Consider the following 26,112-nt stretch of genomic DNA (forward strand, 5'->3'; position numbering starts at 1 on the left):
CAGTTAACCCAAATCTCTTTGTGATCGCTGCGAGAGCTACTCTGATGCTGCATGTAAACAAGCCTCTTGCCTATTTTGACTGCTTTATTTGACTAGCCGTGTCAGAGGTAAGGTCAGGCCAAACAGTTACGGTCATTAAAGACGAAAGCCATACATCAGGGATGCATCACTTCGGAAAGAACAAGGTAAGAATGCCCCTGATAAGCTGAAGCGCTAGCCTCATTCAAATTTAGGTAGCTGTGCTGCCTTTTAGTGCTTCTAGCTTCTTTAACAAAAGACTTAGTTCTGCAACTACTTTTGGAGCACTTCTTACTATAGAATTTATTATTACCTGTGGTTTTAGGGTAGCAGATCTGTTTCCTTTTCCTCTGTGACCATGAAGAGTTACATCCCCATCGCACACTGGTAAGTGGCCACAGTACTGTTGCGTCCATACTGCCATGTTATCACAAAGTGAAACAGCGAGGAACCATTTATGTAAGTGACCACCTTAAACACAGCTGTAGGGAGTAGAAATTCTTCAGTGAAATACAAAGACTGACATGAAACCTAGGTTTATGTTCCATCGCTTTCTTTCAGGAGTAGTTGTGACTTTTTGATTGAGGCATTTTATTTTGGTACCACCTGAAATGCATTTTTCAAATGGAGCCACGGGAGCTCTGTGAAGCTTGCCCCTGTTGAAAATTAGGTACAACTACTGAGAAAACAAAACCTTGCAAGGCCACTAGGCCTTGACCTCAAATCTTAGGAGACAGCCAGGAAGATCAGCCAATGAAAGCATTTTCTGACAAATGTTTCATGATTGCTATGAACTGTCTTATAAAAACCTATCTTTAGTAAAAAAATCATGTGGTGGGGACACAGCAGCACCATCTAAAAGCTAAGACTAGTGACTACATATGCCCTGTGCTCTCTGATCCAAGTTTGACAAACTAATAACTGAGCTTGACAGTGTGAAACTTGAAGTTTCACTTTTACCTGAGTTTTTACCTGGAAGTTAAGAGACTACACCAATATGCGCTGTTCGTTTTGCCTGGAAGAAAGAGTCTTGTTTATAGCCAATAGTGCATAAAGTTAAATCAGCTTAGCAGCAGGCCGTATTCTATGCCAGAACAGGTATTTAAGCCAGATCAGATTCTCAAACCTTCCTCCCACCAAATCAATTTTTCCGATAGGAACACTGCACCGACGCAGCCATTCACTTTGCAAGAAACAGGCAGCCATGCTCTATTTAAAGTGCTCAGGGCTAATTTAAATACCCTGCAAATTTAAAGCCAGCCCCCCGCAGCTTTCATGATTGATGTCCTCAAAAGACATTTTTCTCCTAAGATAGCCAAATGAACTCTTCTCACCCCAGCACAGGTAACTGTGGCTCTCCCCCGACTCTCCCCCAAAGGAACTCCCCTCTCCCCATCACCCCGACACTCACGGACCTTTTCCTGCGCAGGGTGCAGCACCACTGCTCTTCCATGATAAATACCATGGTATCTCTTATCCAGCATTTCACATTTTTCTTCTACTGCTGTCGTCTTGATCTTTTCATTTTACCCCTCTTTTAGTGTGCTTCACCTTCTCTTTGCACATCTCAGTAAGAAAGCCAAGAGTTCGTTAGCCCCCTAGTTGACTGTAACAGTCTGCAGCCATTTGTATGTAATCTTGTTTTTCCACTCTGTTCCACAGTGGAGAATGCTTTTGACAAGCCATAATTGAATTGTGTCAGATGTCACTGAATAAAGGATAAAATTTGGCAAATACTGAAGTTGCCTTTATAGAAGGCCTTCATTTCTTATTGTGCCAACCCCCCAAAGCTAACAGGGAAATTATTTTTTGTATGTCTGAAAAGGGAATGGCAGAAAAGCATGATAGTATCTGAGCCCAAGTTATCTCTGCTGCCTCTGAGATATACTGGCAGTGATGTGTGCTATGCATAATATGATTGTGAGTAGTTGCACAAACACTGTCTTAATTGCCTTCATTAGAGATCATGCAGATTTCTCTGGCTACTGCACTATACAATAAAAATGGTAATTTTCTGGCCCTCAGCTTGCTCACCTGCCTTTGTCCTGGGGCTGCAATGTTCTGTGATTTAGAGAGGCTGACTTGCTCGTTACGCCATCTCCATCGGTGCTGTTCGTGAAAGAGGAGACAGGACACAGAGGAATTAAATTACGATTCCCTGGGAAAAAGGTGTAAAAAGGGAAAATGTTGCAGCCTCGTCCTGAGGTGAGCAGAAGTCGTCTTAGGACATCAGAAGGATCTAAGAGGTATCTGAACAGACACAAAACTTTTTCAAGAAGTACCCTTCAGTGGAAGCTGCTTCCTCGCATGTGCAAACCTTACCCCTTACCTCTCCAGGCATGCTTCCAATCCTTTCTTCCTTTCCCTTCTCACTCCCCTCTCCCCCGACACGTGCTTACCAAATCCCTGTCACCAGCCAGAACTGATTAGAACAGAAAATAATCAAAACTCCCCAGCACTCTGGACTAGCATTCACCTGCTACAAAGCAAAAGAAATATCACTTATTAATTAACCTCACTTTTTCCTCCTTTTTTGGTGCATTTTTAGACTAGCTGAAAAGAAACTCCTGGAGATCAGCAAAGGGTTATGCAGAACTCAGCGCAGCTTCTACATACGCCAGGAAGTCTTGCTGCATAATTTAGGTCTGATGCAATTCAGTTCACAGGGACTCGCCATATGCCGAGACTGAGCGAAGTTCAGTCTTCAAGGATCCCTTTGTTCTTTCTGTGATTACGTAGCCCGCGTTCTCCTCAACCATTCAGTTTAACCACAAATTTTAACTCCATCCCTGAGTAAGTTACGTTCTTGGCTTTCAATTTCCACAGGGCAAATAAAACTGATGGAAAGCACCTTGACAAGGGTATTGTTATTTCATCCAGTAGCCTGAGATGACTCCAAATCTGGATATTACATTTAATGTTGCTGGGACAGATGCCGTTAAGTCTTTTCACAGGAACACAATATCATCTGCATACATTAGTAACTTCTGTGCCTCAAGTTGCATACGCTTTATATTCTCTTAAGTTTTCAGAGACTGCTGACAATTTAATACTACAGGGGCACCTCAAACACTTTTCATCACAAAGCAGGGGAAAGGATAACCGTGGAAGCTCATGCACCAAAGTGGCAGAGTACCTTGTGCGTTTATTTCCTTCAGCAAAGGGTGCACCAGTGAGACACTATTCTGAGGGCAAACTGCCCACCCCATCCCTCCTCACAGTCATAGAAGCCTGAAAAACCAAAGCTACTGCTCACAATCAGCATCTGCTTCAGGCAACCAAGATTTTGTTTAGTTCAGGTGCTGTGCTTCTGAATACACTGCCCTCTCACTGCACTAGATACCACCGACAGGACCTTCCCAGCTGCCACAATGCTCAGAGTGGGGACAAATGCTGAGTGCTCCATGACCACGGGTGTACTGATATGAGAACTGGTGTGAATGCAGAGCTGAGGCTCATCAGTCTAACAAGGTGAGCAGGGAACAAAGGCAGTGAAAAGCCAACTGAATTTGTCAGGGACAAAAGGCAGTTCAGTCACTGTTGTAACAAGTATTTGTGAGCTCACAGCAACAGAATCACTGGAGAATCTCATGTAGAACTACTGCATTTCCAGCGTGGTTACACGGAGTTCCTTCCAGAAGACCTCAGGCAATCAACTTTATTCCTGCCTTGTTAATGAGGTGCAGAATCACCAATTTGGTAGGTTTTCCGGTATTTACAAGTTGATATTTTTTTGTATTCAGAAAAATAAAAATAAAAATCTGCATTAACAAATGATGCTTGTGATTGCAAAAAACTTGTAATTACATATATACACAGAGATGTACACATAAAACATATGAAATATGTACATGTACACAGTCTCACACACATTTCCACACAAGCAACTCATCTACCGGAAAAAACCCTCTGCTCCTGAAAACACCATTCCTTCAAAAAAATTATTATAAGCTTCGATCAGGGAAAGGACTCTTTGCTCGGAGAGGGATGAAAAGGCCCCACTCTACTTCAAGACAAGCATTCGACCTCATATATATACAGTTACATGATCCATTATAGGCATAGTTCAAGCACTGCTGAATTAGAAGTTTGTACACCTAATCCACAGGCAGCACATAGAAAGACACAGTTTGCATGTGCATACGCATGAACGTGTGCACACGCGGCTACGTATTTATCCATAGCGTTGTGCAGCAGAACTGAGGGAACCTAAAAACAACATCAGCACATGTTCTCACTGGGACTCTCCTTACACACCACCGACGTGACATCGCGAATTCACATAACATTTCTTAACTCGGTGGGATAAGCCACTTCTCCAGATTGTCTGTTTCGCTTATCGTGACCGTAATTATGTAACAAAATTCTCTGAACACTGTGCTATCATTGCAGTTATTAATCATGCTGCTTCTGCTTCAAATGTGTGCCCTGGACATGGCTGGCTAAACACATCTAAATCTGCTGTTTTAAGGACGTTTCAATGTAATTTACTCTTTCAATTTATATTTTTGTAAGCTCAAAAATATAAAAATAGAAAAAAAGGAAAAGCTGGTGTTGATATATCTGCTCAACTTTGCAACTGTAAACAAAAGACAGTTTTTAACCAGCAAACAACTTAACAAATATGAAACCTGTTTTGCCAGTGCTCAGCAAAGTCAGCGCCTAAGATGACAAACTCTGCGTACAAATCAGGTCTTACAGGAAAATGTTTCTATACATGTTTGAGAGAGAATGCAGGATTTCCATGACTTCAGACCATTGAAACCATTTATTTTAAAATATACTGCATTAACACCAAATTAGTAACGAAAAAACCAAAAATGAGTGCAAAACCCCACCACATTAGACCTCTATTCTAAGATACAAATCCATTTAAAAGCATCACCTTGAAAATAATACAAGCTCCCTTGACTTCATAAGGACTTCATTAGAAGTCCACACTAGAAGACACATTCAGTATTTTAAGCTAAACTAAGTTAAGCGTCTAGCTTCCTTTTTATTAGGCAGCAGCCGAATGCTCTAAACTCAGTTGCTTTGGACATGTTCATATACACATACTACATTAGAAATAAATATTAATTTATCACATATCCCTTATAAAAACCTAACAGGCATCAGATGGACAATATTTTCTTTAATTTAGCTACATACATTGGACCCCATGCTCTCCCCTTCTCTGGGAGAACCAGAAGTTCATGCTTCTGCGTACCACTGAGAAAAGTAAATTCCTGAGAAACAGCTTTGGCCATTTCACTTATGTCTATGGGCATAACATTACTGCAGGAGTTTAGAATGAGGTTTATCACATCGCTGTTTTCTGCCTTTGAGAGAGTGCATGTAGAATAGACCAGAGATCCACCAGGACGCAATGCTTTAATAGCAGACCTGCAAATAACAAAAAAAAAAATAAAAAAAATCATCAACATAAGAAGTGACATACTCGGGAGGGCTGGGAGGGGGAACATGTAAGACTTCTAAATAGGTATAAATATATAAGAGAAAAACAGCATAATGAAACCATCTTAACAGTATATAATTGACAGTTCAGGGAACTACCTGCAACACATGTTCTCATTTATTAATATATTCTCAGTTAACTGAAGCTATTTTTTTACACAACAATGACAAATAGAAAGCAACATTCATTCCAAGTTGCAGAATATACTTCAAACATTTATATGCACAGCACAACTGTGAAAGTGCTGCAGGTGTGCATACAAAGTGGGTTACACCACATCAAAAGTGCTAGTTAGATACTTAGCTAGCTTCTTGCGCGAACAAATACCAGAATGTAAAGTTGCAGGAACAGCCTGAACTAATTACTGGGCTGTAATTTTACTAACATTTCTGCAACTTATTTAGCAGGTCAGAACACTCGGGGGTTTCACTGAGCTACTGCTTTTCCAACCCCTACCATTCTGTGACTTATCGGATCATAATGTATATTTATGTGCCCTTCACCTATTAACCTGTTGACAAATTTTGACTAAACAAAGGCAAAGTAGTGGCTTAAGATTTCAAGTTTCCTGAAAGCTTCATGACTGCTGGTGGATGATGAGAACAGAGGTTCTTTTTCACTTCCCCACCAAAACAGAGCTTAAACAAATGGTTTACTTTCCATTAAAGTAGATCTGCAAGGTCCTTTTTCAGACAGGTAAAATATAACGTATAAAAGTACAGAAATGAGATATGCACCTATTGCAAATTAAAAGAGTAAGAAGAAAAACCCCAAATCTTGCATCACAGAAGATGCACCATCAAATCTGGTGCCATCGCATAACTGAAAGACCCAGCTGCACTAAAAGTTCATTTGCTAAAAAAATGAAAAAAAGTTCATGCTCTCTTAAGGTAATCCCTTTTTATTATACCTTTGGAGCTTCTGAGGACATAATGGCTCAAAGACTGAGTTGTAAACTAGTATTCAAACAGATCACCTCACTGCTTCTGGAAAACAGATAGTACTGGGCTAAAGCAAATACCACATTAAGATACCATTGTTCCCTAAACAAAACTGCTTTTGTTTAAAAAACAAGAGAACCTGATCAGGTGAATGCTGTTTCTCAGTTTGTGCATATCAGAGAGACATCAAGGCAGGTGCTCAGGGGACCACAAGTGTGTCACTGGGAATTTAGCAGGTGGATGAGGGCAGGGGAGACGCTGGAAGCATGGACTCACGGAGCACAATGACACACGCAGTCACGCTGCATGGAAAGACACTGAATAATCTTAGATTGGTAGATATTACTGAAAATACTGCATTGACACAGAAAAAAAATATTCTAAAAATAAAAAGAAGAAAAAAAAAAAGAAACCAAACCCCCCACATATCCTCAAACCACATGAAGCGAGCAGCCCCCAAATGCAGTGAGCCTGATTCCAAGCCCAGATAAACACACACACAATGGCACTGAAGCAGCAATTCCTCTGGAGACAAGCTGAGGACTTGCTTAGGGTGATATCTGAACAGAAACAGTTGAGAAAAGAAAGAAGAAAATTCAAGGAAAAGATGACAAGTCCTTTTAACAGGATTTGGCCTTTTCAGGAAAAGAATCAATAAAGAAAAGCCTCATCACAAGCAGGATCAAAGCAGATCACAGATCAAAGCTACTCTGAAAGTCCTGTCTGAAATAATAAGGAAACACCAGGACAAATGACTGTTTCAGACAGAGATAATACAACTCTGTTCACCTTCCCAGGTGAAAACTCCTGTGTATTATATACCCAATCTCTTTCTCTGGGGAGTGTATCCATTATCTTGATCATCTCTTCTATGAGTCTTGGTTACATTAATCATCAAGCTAATTACATATTTTACTGGAGTCTATACTAGTCCAATTTTAGTTAGCATAAGAGAACAGAGCTCTCTCAACAGATAATGCCCTAAGAAAAATTAGTGTTTAATACCTTTGTTGTATCAGTCTTCAGTAAAAAGCTGGGAGAGTGAGCAGATGGCTAGCACATTTAGCCTAAGTGTGTGAGCAGTTCAAGTTCAGCCTGTTACAGGTAAAGCACAGGTTACAGACTACTTAGGTAGTCTGAATACTTTCAGTTCAACTGGGCCTAATGGACTCATTCAAGGATACTTCCAAAATCACCTAAAGCTATTGCAAAACTGCAAGCTTATCTCAGACCACTGAGTAGCTTTTTAGAGTCTGCAAAAATGTTTAAGAATGTTTTGGACACAGGTTGATATGGAACGACATTTACACCACCACCTTGAGACAGTAAAACAGAGCAGGTGTCACCCTAACATCCCTTCCAGATTCTATTTCCTAAAATTCTGCAGTTACGAGCATGCATTTGAATTGCCCAGCTCCAGATATTCACCCTTCTTCCCCTCCATGTTCCAACACACATATAGCAGGCTACAAAAGCACCAGTAATGGACCCGAGGCCCTAAGCCATCTCCACCGTCTTTCCAGCTACCTCCCTTGCTTGCATCCGTTCTGCTGTGGCTGCAGCCGTCCATTTAAACGGGCAGGGATTATGCTGCTGCTCTCCGGCCTGTCTGAGCAACCACATTGAGCCCAGATGTATGACAGGTAACTATTGTAAAACACAGCTGGAACGTACAACCTTCCCTTCTCATGAACAACAAGACAACAAGGGAACCGCGCCCTGATCCCCTGTCTACTTGGCCCCATATCAGTTCTGGAAAACATAAAAGCATTTTCTTTCCCCATATAATAGTCTCTTGCTTTCTAGCTTTTACATTAGAACTCAAAGAGAACAGGGATGAAGTCTAAATGTGCTCTCAAAGTTGAGCTGATCTTCACAGTATTATAAGAAACCACCTACTTTACTCATTGTCATAGAATTTCCCCCTCCAGCTACACCTTTTCCATGCGTACAACAATGCCGAGCCATGAGAGGACAGCCAGTTGGCTTGGAAATGTGAAAGTGCTTTTTGCATGACAGTCAAGATGTACCTTAAGCATACCCGATAATTTTATTCATAGAAGCAGATAAGAGCAACTACTTTCCTACCTATAAGCCAGATACTACATGAACATTTAAAGAAGAGAGAAAACATTTTTACCATGTAAAAGTAGAAAAGGGAAAAGGTAAAGGTAAATAGCAAAAAACGTAGATATAGCTACAGCTTACAGGGTTAAAAGCCCGGACACTTCGTAAGTGTCCTTTTCTTACTATATATAAAGTAACAAACATTCAAGTCAACACTTTCAAAGGCACCCTGCTCCTACAACTCAGTCACTGGGGCAGTGACTCAGAGGTAAAAGCAACGCAGCCTTCTGAACAAAATCCTGAAAATCTCACATCAAAATGCCCCCAAACTCTAAGCCTCCCTAGCTTGGAATCTTCACTGGCCCATGACCCAAAAAGGTCAGGGTCAGGCTGCTCAGTGCAGTTATCTTTATTCTGAACCTAAGGCATGAATTAAAATATCTAAGGAGGATTACTTTACGCCGCAAGGTTAATCAATGTATCTATCCATCTTGTCAAGTTCAGCAACAGTTGTTTCAGAGGCTGTGTTCAAAGTCAACCAACCGCCATCCCTGATTAAGCCGTGCTTGGCTTTTGATAAACCTGCACTGAGCTGCAAAAATTCAAAGTGAAGAAGTGCTGGGCTCAAAGTCACAGAGTGATACTGCGCTGGGCTAAGCAGATTCAGGGAGTTTGGTACCCTTGTCATTGGCATGACAGAGAACTGATTCATAAGAGAATTTGTTCAATAAATTTAAGAAACTAGTCTTCCTCTATAGTCAATGAAGGGAAACAAGCTGATCCAAGGGATAGATCAGAGCTGGACCCTAACTTACAGACATCTAGCAGAACCCACGACTGCTTTATGATTCCACCATCTAAGAACATAAGATTCCTCTTACATTAAGCATCTTGATTATCCCCCATGCTTACTTAAAGCTCGACTCTTAGCTGAAGGGATTTGGTGCCTGTTATAAGGTACTTAAGAACTTCCAAAAATGGACTCCAAATCTAGAATGATTAAAAAGGGTGCTAGGGCAGAAGACCCTAAAATATTTTTTCACCTTCCTGTTATTATAATACAATGTTTAAAAATAAAAGACATTACCTAAAGGTAATTAATCTGCCGTTATTTTTCTCTTAGTGGTACAGATTACCTTTGTGTTTATTAAAGAACTAAAACTTTTAATTTAAGTACAGATTAAGTATAGTTAAGTATACTTAATTTCATAACTTTAAATCCATTTTAAATGATCGTATGTATATTTGTCATAATGAATTTTACATGTTACAGGCACTAAAACTGCAAAGTTTCAAGCTTCATATGGAGAAACATAAGAATACACATTTAAAGTACAGGAAACTTTTTCTGGAGCCTTACAGCTTGTTCACCATTCCCTACAACCATTTATCTTTTAGTAACGTGACAACCCCTTAGTACTTGCAATCAAGACCCTAAAGAAGCACCACCAGTGTTGGCAACTGACATGTGTAACTCAAGGTTTTATGTAGCATGTTATCATACTACACCACTGCAGAAGTATAAGGTTATTGTTTTAGCGCCATAAGATAGTCAACTGCAGGATACAGTGAGATTCACTGGCACATCATTCTATAGAAGCACGGCTGATGCTTCTCCACATTTGCTTTTAACTGCTTTTAACTACTACAAAATTATCAGTTTTCCAGCACACAAGCACAAGACACATCTGTAATCCAAACAAAACGGTGGTTAATGACCAGCACATTCAGGAAGTCATAGAATGGTTTAGGTTGGAAGGGACCTTAAAGAACATCTAGTTCCAACCCTCTGCCATTGGCTTCCCACTAGACCAGGCTGCTCAAAGCCCCATCCAGTCTGGCCTTGAACACCTCCAGGGATGGGGCATCCACAACTTCTCTGGACAACCCGTTCCAGTGTCTCACCACCCTCAAGAGTAAAGTATTTCTTCCTAATATCTAATGTAAATCTACCCTCTTCCAGTTTGAAGCCATTACCCCTCGTCCTGTCACCAGACGCCCTTGTGAAAAGTCCCTCTCCAGCTTCCTTGTAGGCCCCCTTCAGACACTGGAAGGCCGCTATAAGGTCTCCCTGGAGCCTTCTCTTCTCCAGGCTGAACAACCCCAACTCTCTCAGCCTGTCCTTTTAGGAGAGGTGCTCCAGCCCTCTGATCATCTTCGTGGCCCTATGTGGAAGTATTCTGAAACTATTTAATACATGCAGATTTTTCCCCTCCTCATTCTAAATGAGGTTTTACAAAAAAGGAAAAAAAAGAAAAAAAGATTAGCAATACTTTGTATTTTTGCAGGGTGTGTCTTTGGATACAGGTTCAATGGCAGGTATTGTACTATGGAAATCAGAAGTACAGAAGATGCATTAGAGTAATCTATCCTAACTGCTTGTGTAACAGGAGTAATGAATACGATTTTCAAAAGAAATATATTATTTTAAAGCACTTTTATTTAGTTCACTTCTCAAGATTTATTTTAAATCTAGCAACAGAGAAGATGCTAACAATAAATTAGGGAAGACAGGGCAGTATTATTATCTAATATCTCATGGAAAAAAGACCACTCAAGCGCCACACGACAACTCTAAAACCAAAAAAACTCTTACTTGCAACTACAACATAGTTAGCAAGAACCTAAAAAGAGGATTTTTCACACTTACAGAAAATTAAACATAATAGGCTGACATTTTGTTCATTCTAAAAGCCTTGGCATCTCAAACATTCTTTTAAAAATAGGCAGACAACAAATACGTATTTCATAGTATAGCTAGCACCTGCATATCCAGCCTGCTCCTCCTGTGCTTGGGTTTACATTGCATGCCATTGGAAGGGTCAGTATTAATCATGTTAATCATTCAACCATTTTCAGTATTAAAGTAAAAAGATTACATATATTTTAGGTCAATATTAAAATAATTCAACACTTCAACAGTGCCATCTTTTGGTAACTGGGATGTATTTCTGCTCAATATGCAAGATAATGTCTGACCAGAATAAAGACTACCAACCTTTTTGTAAGCTATTCAAGAAGCAAAGCATCTCAAGATGCACTTGCTTTTATCCTCAAATCCTATTCTTTTTATTGACTAAAGATATCACACATTTCCTTCTTCCTCTTACATGAGTCCAGATACACTGTGGTCACACGGCTTGCATGTTAAAGTTTCTGCCTTTTTTTTTTTTTTTCACTCCAAACCAAGTCAAAAGGATAAAGAAATTCCTTCTGTGTCAAAATACCAATCTTTTTAATGCTTTGCAATGGGCGGTGACTGAGGTGCACAGGAGACAGAGACGCTAGTTCAAATATTCTCTCCATACCCCAAGCAGCTGGAACTGCCTCTGGCCCTAAGTAAGGTTTACTACCCTGGAGAGACACTGCAGTTCAGAGTAACACAGTAGCAACAGGAGAAACATGAAGTAAACTGCTTTTTTTTCATCATTAGATTGAACTATAAATAAAAGCAGACACAGCCACCAAAAAAAAAAAAACCACATCCAAAAAACCAAACACCACAAAACCCCCAAACCCACCCTGTCCTGCTCTAGCCAAAATCTGTCCTGAAAATGCTGAGAAACATTTCTGTAGCAAACAATTTTAAATTCTTCTAAAGCAAAGCCTGAACCTTCAGTTCAACATTATTGAGCCTTCTCCTCTAATGCTTGGTGACTTCTGAAATACTCATCCTGTTAACACAGGGCTACGAGATTCAGTCGCAGCACCAGAACTGCAGTGCCCTTGTAATGGTAACAGATTGGTTTATTTACCGTTCTCAGATTTAAGAGCCACGAGAGCCAACAAAATGCTCAGGACTTTTGCTTCCACTCTCAACGTTGCAGCTGCCTCGCACACTCACGTTCAGGGTTTCCACACGCTCAGTATCACTAACAGCAATGCTGTTTCTAGCTGGCTAGCCTACACCAGCTAGAGGTAGCCCGCTTCTCCTGCTGCGACAAACCTTCAATCCTTGCGTTGTTTTAGCCATCCCAGAATTACCTTCTTGCCTCATACACTCTCAGAGCTCCATCCCTCTTCCCAACTTAAACGCATTATTTCTAAGAAGAAAAACATATGTAGCCCAAGCAGAACTTTCTCAGCTAGAGAACGGAGCACGAAAGACCTCTGAAGCCCGCTACAGACTTTGCCGTACAGCTTTAGAGTTACCATTTTTCATTACAGCCCATGAACCACACATAGAGATAGAAAGGACTGAAGGTGAAATTAAAGCAAAATTTGTGTCTGAATTTAAATCCGTGATCCCAAAACAGCCACCTAGCTGCTGGGTAGCTTATTTGCTTATTCATGAATTTAGTTACTTTTAAGTCAATAAACTTTGTTTTGCAACATATCATACCAGACTTGATCCATAAGCGACTCACAGGGCACTGCCAAAGGCTTAAGGAACCAGGCAGTAATTAAATTCAGAAACCATTTATTTTACCATCTCTGATGAAAGACAAAATGGAGCCACAACAATGGCCACAGCACACACTCTTTGTGAAGAAATTCAAACCAGCCAGGAGTCTGAAAAACTCAGGAAAATGACTCATACCTCCAACAAACAGTGTTTCAGGGAATGGCACAGCACAAACATGCCGCATTTAAGCATACGAAATTAGAACAAAAAGTAAATGCTCCCTGTCCAGTCAGCAGCTACCAAATCGTTTTCATCCAGCGGGGCAAGGATGCACAGAGAGGGAACACAGTTTGCCCAGTAAGACACCCTGAACAGCATGGCCATTTTGGAGCCTGGGGCCAGCAGTCTATATCTATTTTCCCAGATGGAAGTAGTTAAAGAAGGAATCGTCCGCACAACCCACCAAAGATTTGTTGGTCCAACAGTTGCAATTCTGAAAAATTCCCAGTGGAACTAATCGACTAGACGGTTACGCATAACAAGTGGATTAAATGGTCTGCTACAGAGGAGCAAAGGGAAAAAAATCCAGGGAAAGAGCTGAAGAACAGTGTGATAAAACAACCCTTAATAAGATTTTCTCCACTTTTCTATGTGCCTTCCTTCCCTTCTCCACCGAAAATGGTATCCACTTCCCTCCCCAGCTCACCTCTCCCCTTCAGGGCCTCCGGTCACTCCAGAACACCTCTGAACTTCACCCAATGAGCTCCTGCGCAGGAGTCCAGCACATGCCGAAACAAAAATCTATGGCACAAGATAGCTGCCGTATTTCTGGAGGGACTCCTTCGTGCTTCTCCTTCCTCCATGACCTCCAGTCTTGCTGCACATTTAATGCTTGACACTGAAACTCAAGCAACTTCTATGATGGTAAATTTTTTAAAGGCTCAAGACACTGGCTCTCCTCTCCACTGCAATGAACATTAAAGGCTGATATTGTTTTCATCAGCAGCAAATCACAAACAAAACTGAATCACTTTGCCTGGACAGGACAACTAGCTAATTATGAGTACTGTCCTTTTTTTAGTCCATCATTATATGCTCATGTGCCATACAGGCTCATCTTAACCAAAGTAGAAGTGTTACAGAGGTACCATGTGCTGGTACTCAAACTATACAGTAGTATATTTATACAAAAGAATTTTTGCCTTCATTTTACAACAATAAAAAACCTCACACGTAAGACCGCACAATTCCTCCTCTAGGTACATATGTAAATCTCTACATTTCATTGAAAATACAGAGGTGACACTGAATGCAGGAGGAGGAATATCAGGATTTTTCCAGTAAATCACAGTACTTACCACACACTATATGAAAAAGATTCTCTTTCAACAATTAAATCTATGATTATATGTATTGTATGAAACCACATCACTAATTTTCACATACCAGAGAAAACAGATAGGCTTGTAACTTAAGGTTTGTTATATTTGTCTCCTGTATTTTCAACAAAGTAGTAGGATATATTTTCCAGACTGAAGAAAATAAAGTGGGTCTGGTGGCACGTAGATTAGCCTTTAGAGACTTAGGTTGTCAATTCTACTGGTGACTTAAGGGAAAACGTCAATCTCATTTTACTTCCCATGTGCGCAGATTGGTAAACCACCATGCAAAGTGGCTGCATGATCAGCAGCCTCTGCCCCAGTGAAACCCAGGACTGAAGCAGCAAGACAAACACAAATCAAAAGCTTTATGAAGCGGCTCGCACAACACCCGGTTACTTACATTAGCTAATGGTTTAAGTACCCTTTAATTCAGAAAAATAGGCTCAGAATATTTGGGTTGAGGTTTTTTCATTTCTCCTTCCAAGTAAAAGCACGTGCACAACCCTTCTACCTCCCAAGCTATTCAATGAGAAAGAAAAAAAAAAACCAACCCAAAACTTCTGGTAACCTTTTCTTGAAAAAGATCAGCAATTTCAAATACCATGTTATGATTGATATCCAAAGGAAAAAAGTTCTTTGTACAGAAGGAAACATTAATTTTATCATAGTATTGCACTCCACTTGCATAGAGTTTGTAAGAGGAGATACATATGTTACACAGAACCAGACATAGTTCCTTAAAAATCATTATAAGCAAAAGAGGGATTGAAACATTTCATTAACTAGGAAGCATAGTTTCCTGTATTTCTCCACGCAAGTTTAATGCTTCATCCTGAGATTTGAAAAATGAGCATACATACAACTCAAAAGAGATCAACTAGGAAAGTGAGCATTGTGTATAGCTTACTTCATGGAATCATAAAATGGTTTGGGTTGGAAGGGACCTTAAAGACCACCTAGTCCCACCCCCCTGCCATGGGCAGGGACACCTCCCACTAGACCAGGTTGCTCAAAGCCCCATCCAGCCTGGCCTTGAACGCTTCCAGGCATGGAGCATCCACAGCTTCTCTGGGCAACCTGTTCCAGTGTCTCGCCACCCTCAGAGTAAAGAATTTCTTCCTAATTTCTAATCTAAATCTCCCCTCTTTTAGTTTAAAACTGCTACCCCTCATCCTATCACTACACTCCCTGATGAAGAGTCCCTCCCCATCTTTTCTGTAGTCCTCCTTTAGGTACTGGAAGGCTGCTATAAGGTCTCCCTGGAGCCTTCTCTTCTCCAGGCTGAATAACCCCAACTCTCTCAGCCTGTCCTCATAGGAGAGATGCTCCAGCCCTCATCTTTGTGGCCCTCCTCTGGACTCACTCCAACAGGTCCATGTCTTTCCTATACTGAGGACTCCAAAGCTGGAGACAGTATTCCAGGTGGGGTCTCACCAGAGCGGAGTAGAGGGGCAGAATCACCTCCCTCAACCTGCTGGCCACATTTCTTTTGATGCAGCCCAGGACGCAGTTGGCTTTCTGGGCTGCGAGCACACATTGCTGGCTCATGTTGAGCTTCTCATCAACCAACACCCCAAAGTTGTTCTCCTCAGGGCTGCTCTCAATCCATTCTCCCCACAGCCTGTATCTGTGCTTGGGATTGCACTGACCCATGTGCAGGACCTTGCACTTGGTCTTGTTGAACTTCATGAGGTTCGCACGTGCCCACCTCTCAAGCCTGTCCAAGTCCCTCTGGATGGCATCCCTGCCCTCCAGTGTGTCAACTGCTCCACATGGCTGGGTGGTGTTGCCACCAGTAATCCAAAGCACAGAACAGTTCTTCAGCCTTCTCATGCACCCCAAATTCCCCTAAATCTCTTAACTTTGTGTGGGCATGTCATAGGTATTCAAAACAATCTCCCTTGTAGCTAACTACTAGGGAGGAAAAGGTGAAGAAGGAAAGTCACCCAATACATATCTTCTAAAGTTAGTCAGAGCTTCTGTGGACTAGAACTCTATTAAAGACCAATTAGAGCTCTTTAATTACTGAGAGATGTTGTGTATAGAAGAGTTAGAGTAGTCAGAATGCCTTTGCTGAGTTTTCTAAATTGTATCCTGTTGGATTTATTTTCAACTGAACCCTAACACAGTTTCTTTCAGCTGCAGTAACTGGTCCAGGAATAATTACAACATCCGTAACAGTTTCACCACTAACTTATTATGCACTCAAGCTTAACCCAAAATTTAATTTCTATCTTAGAATGGGTAACATTGGTAAATTCACTTACAGGAACCACTGCATTTTGTGCTAGCACTCAGTATCAGGAAATAAACATTCCCTTCTTACTTTGCAATTTGTTTTCTGCATGAACACTCCACATAATAACGAGATTTGCAGTGTGTTCTTGGATTATAGCACTCGGCAGGGATGCTTTGGTTTTGGTATTAACAATCATTACAATCTCAATTTCCTTCAAATCAGTGGTGCCCTCAGTGCTTATAAAATTTGCTGTTCAGCATTTATACCACTTATTTACATTTCAGATTTTATGCAGGCTGGAGCAGGAAGATCGTTGCATCAGTTTCAACACTTCTTTCAGATCTTCATTCTCTGAAGCCTCTATACACTTAATAAATTACACTGTATTGCAAAAAATACTTTTCCTTCCTTCACTTCCTCTCTAATGTTCCCAGCTTCCCCCCTAAGTTGACCTGCTAAAAAAGCCCAGCAAAACACAAAAAAATGCAAAAGAGTAAAAAGCACAAGATGACCAAACCCAAAAAAACTTATTACAAGATTACAAGTGAAGCATTTCCTCAATTAAGAAAGAGGGAATCCCAAATTTTGGGCTGAGTGTCACTTGATAGAAATTAATATAGAACTCCCCTCTGCATTTCATTCTTCTCATTTGTGCTTTATCCGTGTAATTCACACTACTGCTAAACTGAAATAACGCTTGGCCCTTACACTTTAAGCTTCACCTCCAAATCACACAACATTTCTTATACTACTCTCAACAAAACTGGTTTTGTTTTACAGATGCAGGAACCAAGGTGAGAAATGCCCATGAGCATAAAGCACCAGGTAATCTGAACAGATAAGCCAGAGGTAGCTTTACATGAGCTGGTTCACATAAAATGCAGTACAGCTGGATTAATGTAGGTTCAGCCTTCCTGAATATTACTGAAGTATCAGAGACAGGATTCAAATCCAATTTTTTATTTATAATTATGCAGCCTAGCCATAAAACAAAGGCTTAAATAGGATAGCATTCCACGATTTTACTTTTGCCAAACTTCTAATGCACTTGCATGAATCATTTAGCCTATCCGAGTCTCATTTTATCATTTCCTTTCTCCCTTTCATGCAGGGATCTCATTAGTATTGGAAATTCATTCTAAAGTCATCAGATAAAAGAAACAATAAAAATACAGTGGACAACTACATCATTTACTAAGTATATGTCAAATATTGTACCTGATAACACTTGTAATCTCTAAATCTGCAACCTAACCATTTACTTCATATGCTCCAAAATCTATTAAAAGACAAAAAAAAATTCCAGTTCTGTAGATTGGTTAATCGACAGAATTACTCAGACCTACATTGAGCAACAAAATTGATATTACCATCCTTTTAGTGGAACTTACGTATCAAAAATGTTTTGTCCTTACAAATCTAATTCTTATTGCTGTTGCTATAGTAAAGTATACTTTCAACAGAAGCAAAGTTCTCTTCTTGATTTAGGAATAATTCAATTAAATTTGATTTGGACTGACAGGAACGTCTACATTTTTTTTTAAAACAAGGTTCCTGCTGTCATGAGTTCTCTGCTTCAGGATTAGAATCTGGAGTGATTTATGCAAATTCTCAAAATTTTTCTCCATGATATATGCTTTCTTTTGGTAGGGATTCACAAATTGGATTTTATATGTCAAATATTGAAAAGGGAAAACTGAAGCAGGTCAGTGTTTTAAATGTGATTGATTTCTTCAAAGGAAATGGGTGACATGATGCATTACTGCAATAAGATACTCATATTTCTGTTATAAATCATAGGCTTCTGCTGGGTCTTTTTCAACTGGAAGTCATGCAAAACTAACTTGAACTGCTGCAATGGGAACTTTCCATAAAAACTTTCTTTTTCTATTTTATAGTGTTATTTTTTCCCTCAATTTGCTTTGACAGATGGGCTTCAGACGTGACTGTTACTTTGCAAAGAACACTAGAACGTATTATTGGGAAGTCACTTTTTTTTTCCCCCCAACAAGAAAAACTGTAGAGTTTGAAATGCTACACAAATGCTAGCCTATGGCTGGTATCATTAAAAAGTGTAATACATGACAACCTTGATTAGGATTATTGGGTGGATGTTCTTGAAAAATAAACAATCCTTGCTCCCTCACCAATGCCCACATTCTTTTACTTCTTTACCCTATCAGTTACGAGCGGTAGTCTTTCTGTGCTACACACAGTCAAATGGGTATTAAATACAAGCAGCACATAAGAACGTGCAATAGTAGACTCAATCTCTTCATGTAAACTGCCCAGAAAGCAAGTTCTGAAGCAACATTAACTAATGACCTAAGTGATGGTTGGTAGCCACTCCTGACAGTTATCAAAAAGACTGTAATAAAGAACCTCTGTGAAAGAACAGCAACAGCAAAAGGATCTTGTGAAAGAATGCCCAGCTTGGCAGGTTTATAGACTATTTTCACAGTGAAAAAAAAACTATTAAAAATCATATGCGTGTCTTTGCTTCAGCTGAGGAACGTATCTGAAACTACGCTGGCTGCGTCCACTCGTTCTGGTTTCAGCTGGGATAGAGTTAATTTTCTTTTTAGTAGCTGTTGTGTTTTGTGTTTGGTGTGAGAATGAGCCTGATAATGCATATTGTTTTAGTTGTTGCCGGGTGATGTTTTACATTAGTCAAGGACCTTTTCAGCTTCCCATAGCAGCTGGGAGGGAGCACAGACAGGACAAGCTGGCCAAAGGAATATTCCGTACCATAGATGTCACGCTCAGTATATAAACGGGGCTTGGCCAGGGGGCAGGAATCCGCAATCACTGCTCAGGATGGGCTGGGCAACAAATCGCAGGTTAGTGAGAGCGGCTTGTGTCGTACCACTTTATTTTGTATATTCTTTTACCATTGTCATTATTATTGTTGTTATTTTCCTTTTCCGTCATTGTTTTATTAAACTGTCTTTATCTCAACCCACGAGTTTTTTCTCTTTCCCCTCCTTTTGTCTCTCTTCTCCCTACCCTACTGGGGGGTGGGGGGAAGTGAGAGCGGCTGCATGGTCCTAGTTGCTGGCTGGGGTTAAACCCTGACATCACTGAAAATATTTTTATATAATTTGATATAGTATCAGACTGTTCCGAGTCATCTGAAAACGGAGATATATGTGAATAAGTGAGTTAACAGGACTGTAGAGCAGTATGGTAGCAGAAGGCCTAGGCCTTACTATTTACATTATCCCACACAAATTTCCATATTCACATTAACCTAGATTAACTGCTTATTTCAAACAGCAATTGCACCAAAATATTCTTCACATTCTTTTCACATAATGAAACGTGATTTTGGTTACTAAACATGGAAGAATCTTGCCCCCATGTCATTTTTATTAATTACGAAAAGCTCCTTTAATAGCTTTCCTTTGTACTTCTCACCTTAGCAGCTGGAACTGTAGAGAAGATAACTCTTTCCTTTGTATTAGCCTAAGCGTAGCTTGCTGAATATCAGAAGAGAATAGCCAACTTCTGTCATTTGAACAAGGAGCATCAACCAGAACCTATACAAAAAATAAGAGTGAGTAAGACAATTCACAATAAAAATATTCCCTTTCTGAACACTGTATGCTAAAAATCTACTCAACTGACTTTTGCAGTCACTTAAACCACACTTTCTATTTTCCCTTTTAGGGGCAGAAATTATCTAATTATTATTTTGAGATTTTTTTTATGGAGTTGAGGGTGGGAGGGAGAAAAGAAGAAATTACTGCTATAAAAGTACCCTCCACCTGAATAGTTCTCACTTGTTTCCCCCTTTCCTAATTACATATCATGCAAAGAACACGGCTACAAGGTCTTCAGAATTCACTACCAAGGCTAAATGGGTGACATCACCTAACACATGAACAAATGCACGATTGGCTTTATAAAGTGATTCCTGAGGCTCTGCAATTCCTGTACATCACCTTGGTTCCCCTTGATAGGTCAGATATTTTCGCGGGGGACAGGAAAAAAAAGAAAATTAAGAAGAGAGCAGCATAGGAAGAAAAAGCAGCATAATGCAGAAAAGTTATTTGCTAATAAGTAATAACGTTACCTTGTCATACAATTCAGGCTTAAGATCTCCAATCTGTCTACCATCCAGTTGAGAGACCGTTACTAAGTTAATCAAAGGATCCGGGATGAAGGATTCCATTGTCTGTTTCAACCATCTTGACCTCAAGTCATCATACTCGTTACAGTGAAACTGACCTTAGAAAATAAAAAAAATTAAGTAAACGCACTAAAATAAGTCTATGTTTTTTCTGGGTTTTTTTGGGTTTTTTTGTTTCTTCGTTTTTTTTACAAATATAAGGAGTTACACTGATTTCAGAAGTTCTACTGTTTTGTCATGACTGCCATAGTTTACACCTTAAGTGTTTGTATTATTGCATATTTTATAACACTGATGAATTTTTATAAACCCAAGTAAATTTCAACATGCTCCTACAGAGTGAGTCATACATATTTATTAGCAAATGCTTACTGTAGCAACAGGCTTTCACGGTAAAACAAACATTAAACATGATCCATACCCAAAGACTAGTGCTAAGTGAGCACCTTTTTAGGCTCCTTGAACCATTATCTAAGTGAAGTACATACCCCTTATTAATTAATTGCCTTTTAAATAAATAAAGCACCAGTTTTGCGTATCCTGAGCCAAGCAGTCCAGCTCCTTATTTATTTGAAATTTAAGCTGTGTTTTAACAAAAGCCTTTCGGTTGCACTTACTTTTAACAATGTAGCCAGAGTAGTTACCCTTTCAGAAGAAAAACTGCTGTTGCTTGTACCCAGACCAGAAACAGAGCATGGTATTTTTGACTCTTAGTCCTGTTTTCTAAGTTAATAAAATTTCTATTTTCATCTCTCCACAGGTTGTCCTGCACCATGTTTGCCACATGCAATATGGTACATCTTGGCATTCACTAAGGTATATTAAGAATCAACTTCCTTACATATTACGTACCCAGCAACAATTTGCCATCTTCAGAAGCAGCCATGCGATAGAAGTGTCTCTTTTTTTTTTTTTTTTTTTCAAACCTTTTGAAAGGGCAACCCACATTTAATTTACCTCAGTGGCATCACCTCATTCCTCTAGAAGAGGAAGGGAGAACCAGCTGTAATCAACAAGTGCAGGTCATCAGTAAGAACATAAGGTGCTGTGAACATTCTGATATAATTACTACCCAAGCTAACATACAAACTTGGGAACAGCGATCACAGCTTGCTTTAACTCCCTGGCCTGGAAGAACTGAGCTGCTGCTTGCTCTTGCCTTCTAAACACTGAGATTGTCTTAGTTCCCTTCTGCAACATCTAGGCGGATTGAAACACAGAGCTTATTAAACACTGATAGAGACCAATTCCTCATCATAAGCTTTCTCCCTCTGCCTAGATCTTGCACATTTAATTTGTTATCCTCTGTTTTACACCAGTACACTTAAATTTACTGATACTATTTGCATAACACTGGCCAGAGAGGTAGCAGAGGAAAAGAAAAAAAAAAAGTACAAGTATTCTAAGACTGCAGATTACTTACCTCTGCCAACAAATCTACATGATTTTAAGTAACTTCTTGAGAAGTAACAATAAGGGAACCAAGGAAGGAAGAAAAACAGAGCTACTCCACTTTTGTCTGTCAGTCTGCAGTAACCTATATTTAAATAACTACTGCATTTTTCATCCCCTTTTAAGAAAAGAGAAATAAAAATCTTACTAAACAGCATGGAACTACTTGGAATATAAATCGTTGTTTGGTTTTTTTGCCCCCAGTCCAAATCTCATAGAGAAAACAGTCGCAACTGAAATAGCCCGGGCACAGAGCCAGGGATCAGCTTCTAACAGCACCTCGATACATTACCTGGATAGGCACACTGCAGGATAGCTACTGATTTACCCCCTGGTGCAGCACAGAGATCCAAAACGTCCTCCCCATCTTTCACTTCTAAGGCCAGCACTGGCAACAGCGAAGCGGCATTCAGCAGATAATACTCCTTCAGTTTACCAGCCTGGTGTTTTTGTGCAGGGAATCGCCCAGGAGTTCTCTTGATGTAACACTTCAACGATGCCGGAAGATAGGGCAGAGGTCCTTGGAAGGCAGGATGATACCCCTTTACATGCAAGGTGTTCTCCAGTTCAGCAGACTGGCTGAACTTGTTAAGCAGGACAGCATACTGCCAGCACAACGGGCGTGTGAGTACATCTCTAGATTGAAAAAAGGAAAAGCTGTTTAATAACTCGGCAAATAAAATGAGCTCTCCATAGCGCAGCAAGCCTTTTCTTACATGAGGGTAACAATCTCACCACTGGATGATTCTGGTACAATCAAAGACAGAATCACGTTGATTAGATACGATTAAGAAAAATACGCAGTAAAATAATTTTAATAGGAAATCAGCTGGATGTTTTCTCTAATTATTGCATTTAAAACACTAATTTCTTCTGAGACAAGATGTTCTCTATTTTTCCTAACTCTTTAACAGATGACTTTAGAAGTTATAAATTATGAATCATAATGCTCCTTCTGACTATAAAGCACTTCCCCAGGGACAAAGAACAAATGTAGTTGCAAATATCACAGCAAAAAGAATCACATTGGCTTTGCAATGGTTATTCCAGCCAACACCATAAAATGAAGTTTTTACAAGTGGTCTTTTCTAAAGTTCCTTTTACGTTCTGCAAACATTGGGCCAGAAAAGCTTAAACTGACAGCTATCCTTGGAAAACAGTCAAAAAGCAGCGCTTATATAGTAGGAACATGCTTGTTTGCATTTCAGTTAACTTTTTCAGACCTTTCTTACATGGATTTCCCCCATTTTCTATTTGAATTTCTCTCAGTATTTTTTTACTTAGCCTCAAAAAATACTCAAGAATATTCACTGCCAAAAAAGAGAACTACACAATGATCCAACCTAAAAGCGTTTTCAAATTGATTCACTTAAACTAATGCTATACATGTATGCTTTTTTTTTTTTTTTAAACACCAGAGATACTAATTTTAAACTATTTTTTAATCCAAACAGGCCAAACCAAAGAGGGCACTCAGAGGAATCACATGGTTTGTAAGACTGATCACTTAAGATGCCTTTCCCTTCTAAGTAACGTGGCACTGATCATGGGAGCACTTCTCATGCACTTCAGGTCAAAGTCAACTGCTTTTGTTCAAATTCCTGTTGAAAAGTACCTAAGCTAAGCAGTGAACTTCTCCAGAAGGGCTTTCCTATGAGCAACAACCACCAGCTAGCAGGAAAGGGAAGACGTCTGCTCTCAATACCACAGCCAGTTCTTTAGCGGCTGTGTGATCGAGGCCCAAATTGAGTGGTAGCCTTTTCTGTACATGTCATTAATATTCAAATTCTTCTAATGAAGGAAATCAGGGGATGTACTTCTCTCCTAACGTCTTTGTCCCAGTCTATCAAGATTCTATAAAACTGTAGAAAAGAAAACCCCTAACAGCAGCTGTTAAGTATAAAGGGATGCACTTAGGCCATGTTTTTACCGAAGAGTCAACAAACAGAAAATGGCAGTCTCTCTGCAGTGCATATGCATACAGGAGAACAGAAACTTCATTGCATCCAAAATAATCATGTCAAGGAAAAAACTAAAAACTTCCAAGTTTTAGACTTCTGTTATTTCACACTTTTATGCTAGTTCTAAACTGAAAGTAAAGTGAAGCAGTTGTTACAGTCCATGACTCTTTTCAAATTCATTTTATGAAGCACTTAAAAATAACAGAACCTCTCCCCTCCCTCTCCCATTTCCCCAAAACAACAGAGACCTGACACCGGTCCATGTATCTCCCAGTTCTGTTGTGTACTGCTTCTCAAAATGATCCAGAACGACTTGACAAATCTGCTTTTGAAGTTTCCCTTTTGTTTTATTTTCCAGCTTCAGAGAAAGGAGGAAAAAAGAAAAGTCATAAAACCAAACAAATGAAACCCTCACGGGAATGATTAAAAGAACGTTTTATCAACTTACATTAACTTAGTATCACTGATATTAGGATGCTCAAATACCAAAGTCTCACCACATGTGATCAAGACGTAATACAAATTCTGGAGAACAAATAAGTTAAGCTAGCGTACTCTCTTCTTCCCTACTTGTGAAGAGGTCATTCAAAGCTTGTTGATAATACTCCTTCTCTGTATCCACTATGCTAATAATACAGTTGTTCCTGAGTGCAAAATAAGCAAGGCATGACTATGATCACGCACTGTGACCACCTTTGCCAAGATGTACCCGTGTGCTTAACTAAAAGAAATAAGTATGTTTGAATCACTGTGGAAGTCCGCTGGAGTTGAGCTGCAAAGCACCGCGATAACTAATTTATTCCAGGAGCAAGAAAAAAAAAAAATCAAATCGGGTATATATATATATTTTATTTTTTTTTAACCCATGAAAATTTTATGTTTTGAGGGGGGAGGGGGAAGAACTTTTGGTTCTAAGCAAACTTGTGCTATTGAGAGGGAAGCCCCGAAAGGAAACAGGTGTTGCTGGATGTCCCTCCCTCCCTCTCTCCCCTCCCGCCACCCACCCCGCGTCCTCCCTGCGGCCGAGCACCGCTCGCCGCCGAACGGAAACAACCGGCAGAAGGCAGAACCCGAAGGACCTGCCAAGCTCCGAGTTACTTCTGCCGTCTCTTAATTTCGTAGTTAAACCCCGCAGCGCGTTTTTGGCTCCCGTTTCTGTACCTCTAACGGGAAGCGATCCCCGTTGCGGGGGGTCGGCGCCGCGGTACCGGAGCCACCGCGGACGGGCAGGGCGCTGAACGGCAAAAGCGGGTAGGGGCAGCTTTCCGTACAGAGGACAAAACCCCGAAGATACCCGCGCTCGTTTCCCGAAGGGACACGGGGTTACAAACGGGCTCCAGCCGCTGCGGAGCGGCACCCCGGCGCTGGTCACCGGGCGGCATCGCGGCTCCTCCTGCAGCCCCCAGGAGCTTTAAAACACCCCGAACCCCCAACACCGCCCTTTCAAACTCGGAAGCTTCGCTCCCGACACGCAGTGGGGCCCCTCCGCGCTGCCCCGCCCGGCGGCGGCGGCGACTACTCCCGTACTGCTGGACGAGCCCCGGCCCGCCGAAGGACGCGCAGGAAGGGGCCGAGCGCCCCTCCCGCCCCGCTTCCGGCTGCCGAGCCCGAGCCGCGCTGCTCGGCTTCTCCCCCGCCCCCGCCTCACCTGCCCCGCGGCCCGGGCGGCCGCTCGCCGCGGCCCCGGTGCGGCCCCGGCCCGGCGCGGGGGCGGCAGCAGCTGGGCCACCGCGCGCGGCAGCCGCATGGCCGGAACCGGGCGGGGAGGCGGGAGCGGGGCGCCCCCTGGCGGCCGAGGACGGGGGGAAGCTCCGCCGTCCGGCCCCTCGCCCGCCTTGTGCCCCGCGTCTCTCCCTGGGGTGCGTTTGAGGGTGGGGTTTGTTTGCGGTTTTCTTTTTCACGGTGGGAGGCTGCGCTGTCCTGCAGCCCCCTCTGCCCCTCCAGGAGATGAAGCAGGACCGGGCAGTGACTGGACCCTCGGCTAATCAACTCACAAACACGGTCCTCAGCCCAGACCTGCTGCGGGCGCTGCTGCCGTCCGCCCCACCGCCGTCAGGCCGCCGCCAGCGGCTTTTCACCAGACCCCAGCTCCTGGCTGGTCCAGGCTTACACAGACT

The 26,112-nt window shown here is 41.2% G+C and overlaps 1 protein-coding gene across 1 annotated transcript; it reads right to left on the reverse strand.

Moving 5' to 3' along the window:
- Positions 1 to 3,303: 3,303 nt before the first annotated feature.
- Positions 3,304 to 25,742, reverse strand: NSUN3 (NOP2/Sun RNA methyltransferase 3). Its single transcript, XM_054183255.1, has 6 exons — positions 25,644 to 25,742; positions 24,244 to 24,353; positions 22,327 to 22,670; positions 20,526 to 20,680; positions 19,868 to 19,989; positions 3,304 to 5,403 (listed from the first exon to the last, which is right to left on the reverse strand). The coding sequence occupies exons 1-6, from the start codon at positions 25,740 to 25,742 to the stop codon at positions 5,133 to 5,135; spliced, it is 1,101 nt and encodes a 366-aa protein (XP_054039230.1). The 3' UTR covers positions 3,304 to 5,132.
- Positions 25,743 to 26,112: the final 370 nt, after the last annotated feature.

The sequence above is a fragment of the Rissa tridactyla genome, chromosome 1 (assembly GCF_028500815.1).
Source record: "Rissa tridactyla isolate bRisTri1 chromosome 1, bRisTri1.patW.cur.20221130, whole genome shotgun sequence".
Lineage (NCBI taxonomy): Eukaryota > Metazoa > Chordata > Aves > Charadriiformes > Laridae > Rissa > Rissa tridactyla.

Bases quoted from the DNA above. Each gene is read 5' to 3' on its own strand.
- NSUN3 (XM_054183255.1), bottom strand. From the start codon at position 25,742: ATGCGGCTGCCGCGCGCGGTGGCCCAGCTGCTGCCGCCCCCGCGCCGG. The intron at 22,671-24,243 runs GTCTCTGTTGTT...TTTTCAATCTAG, and splicing joins GATACATGGACCGGTGTCAG to AGATGTACTCACACGCCCGT. The intron at 20,681-22,326 runs GTAATGTATCGA...TTATTTTCTAAG, and splicing joins CCTGCAGTGTGCCTATCCAG to GTCAGTTTCACTGTAACGAG.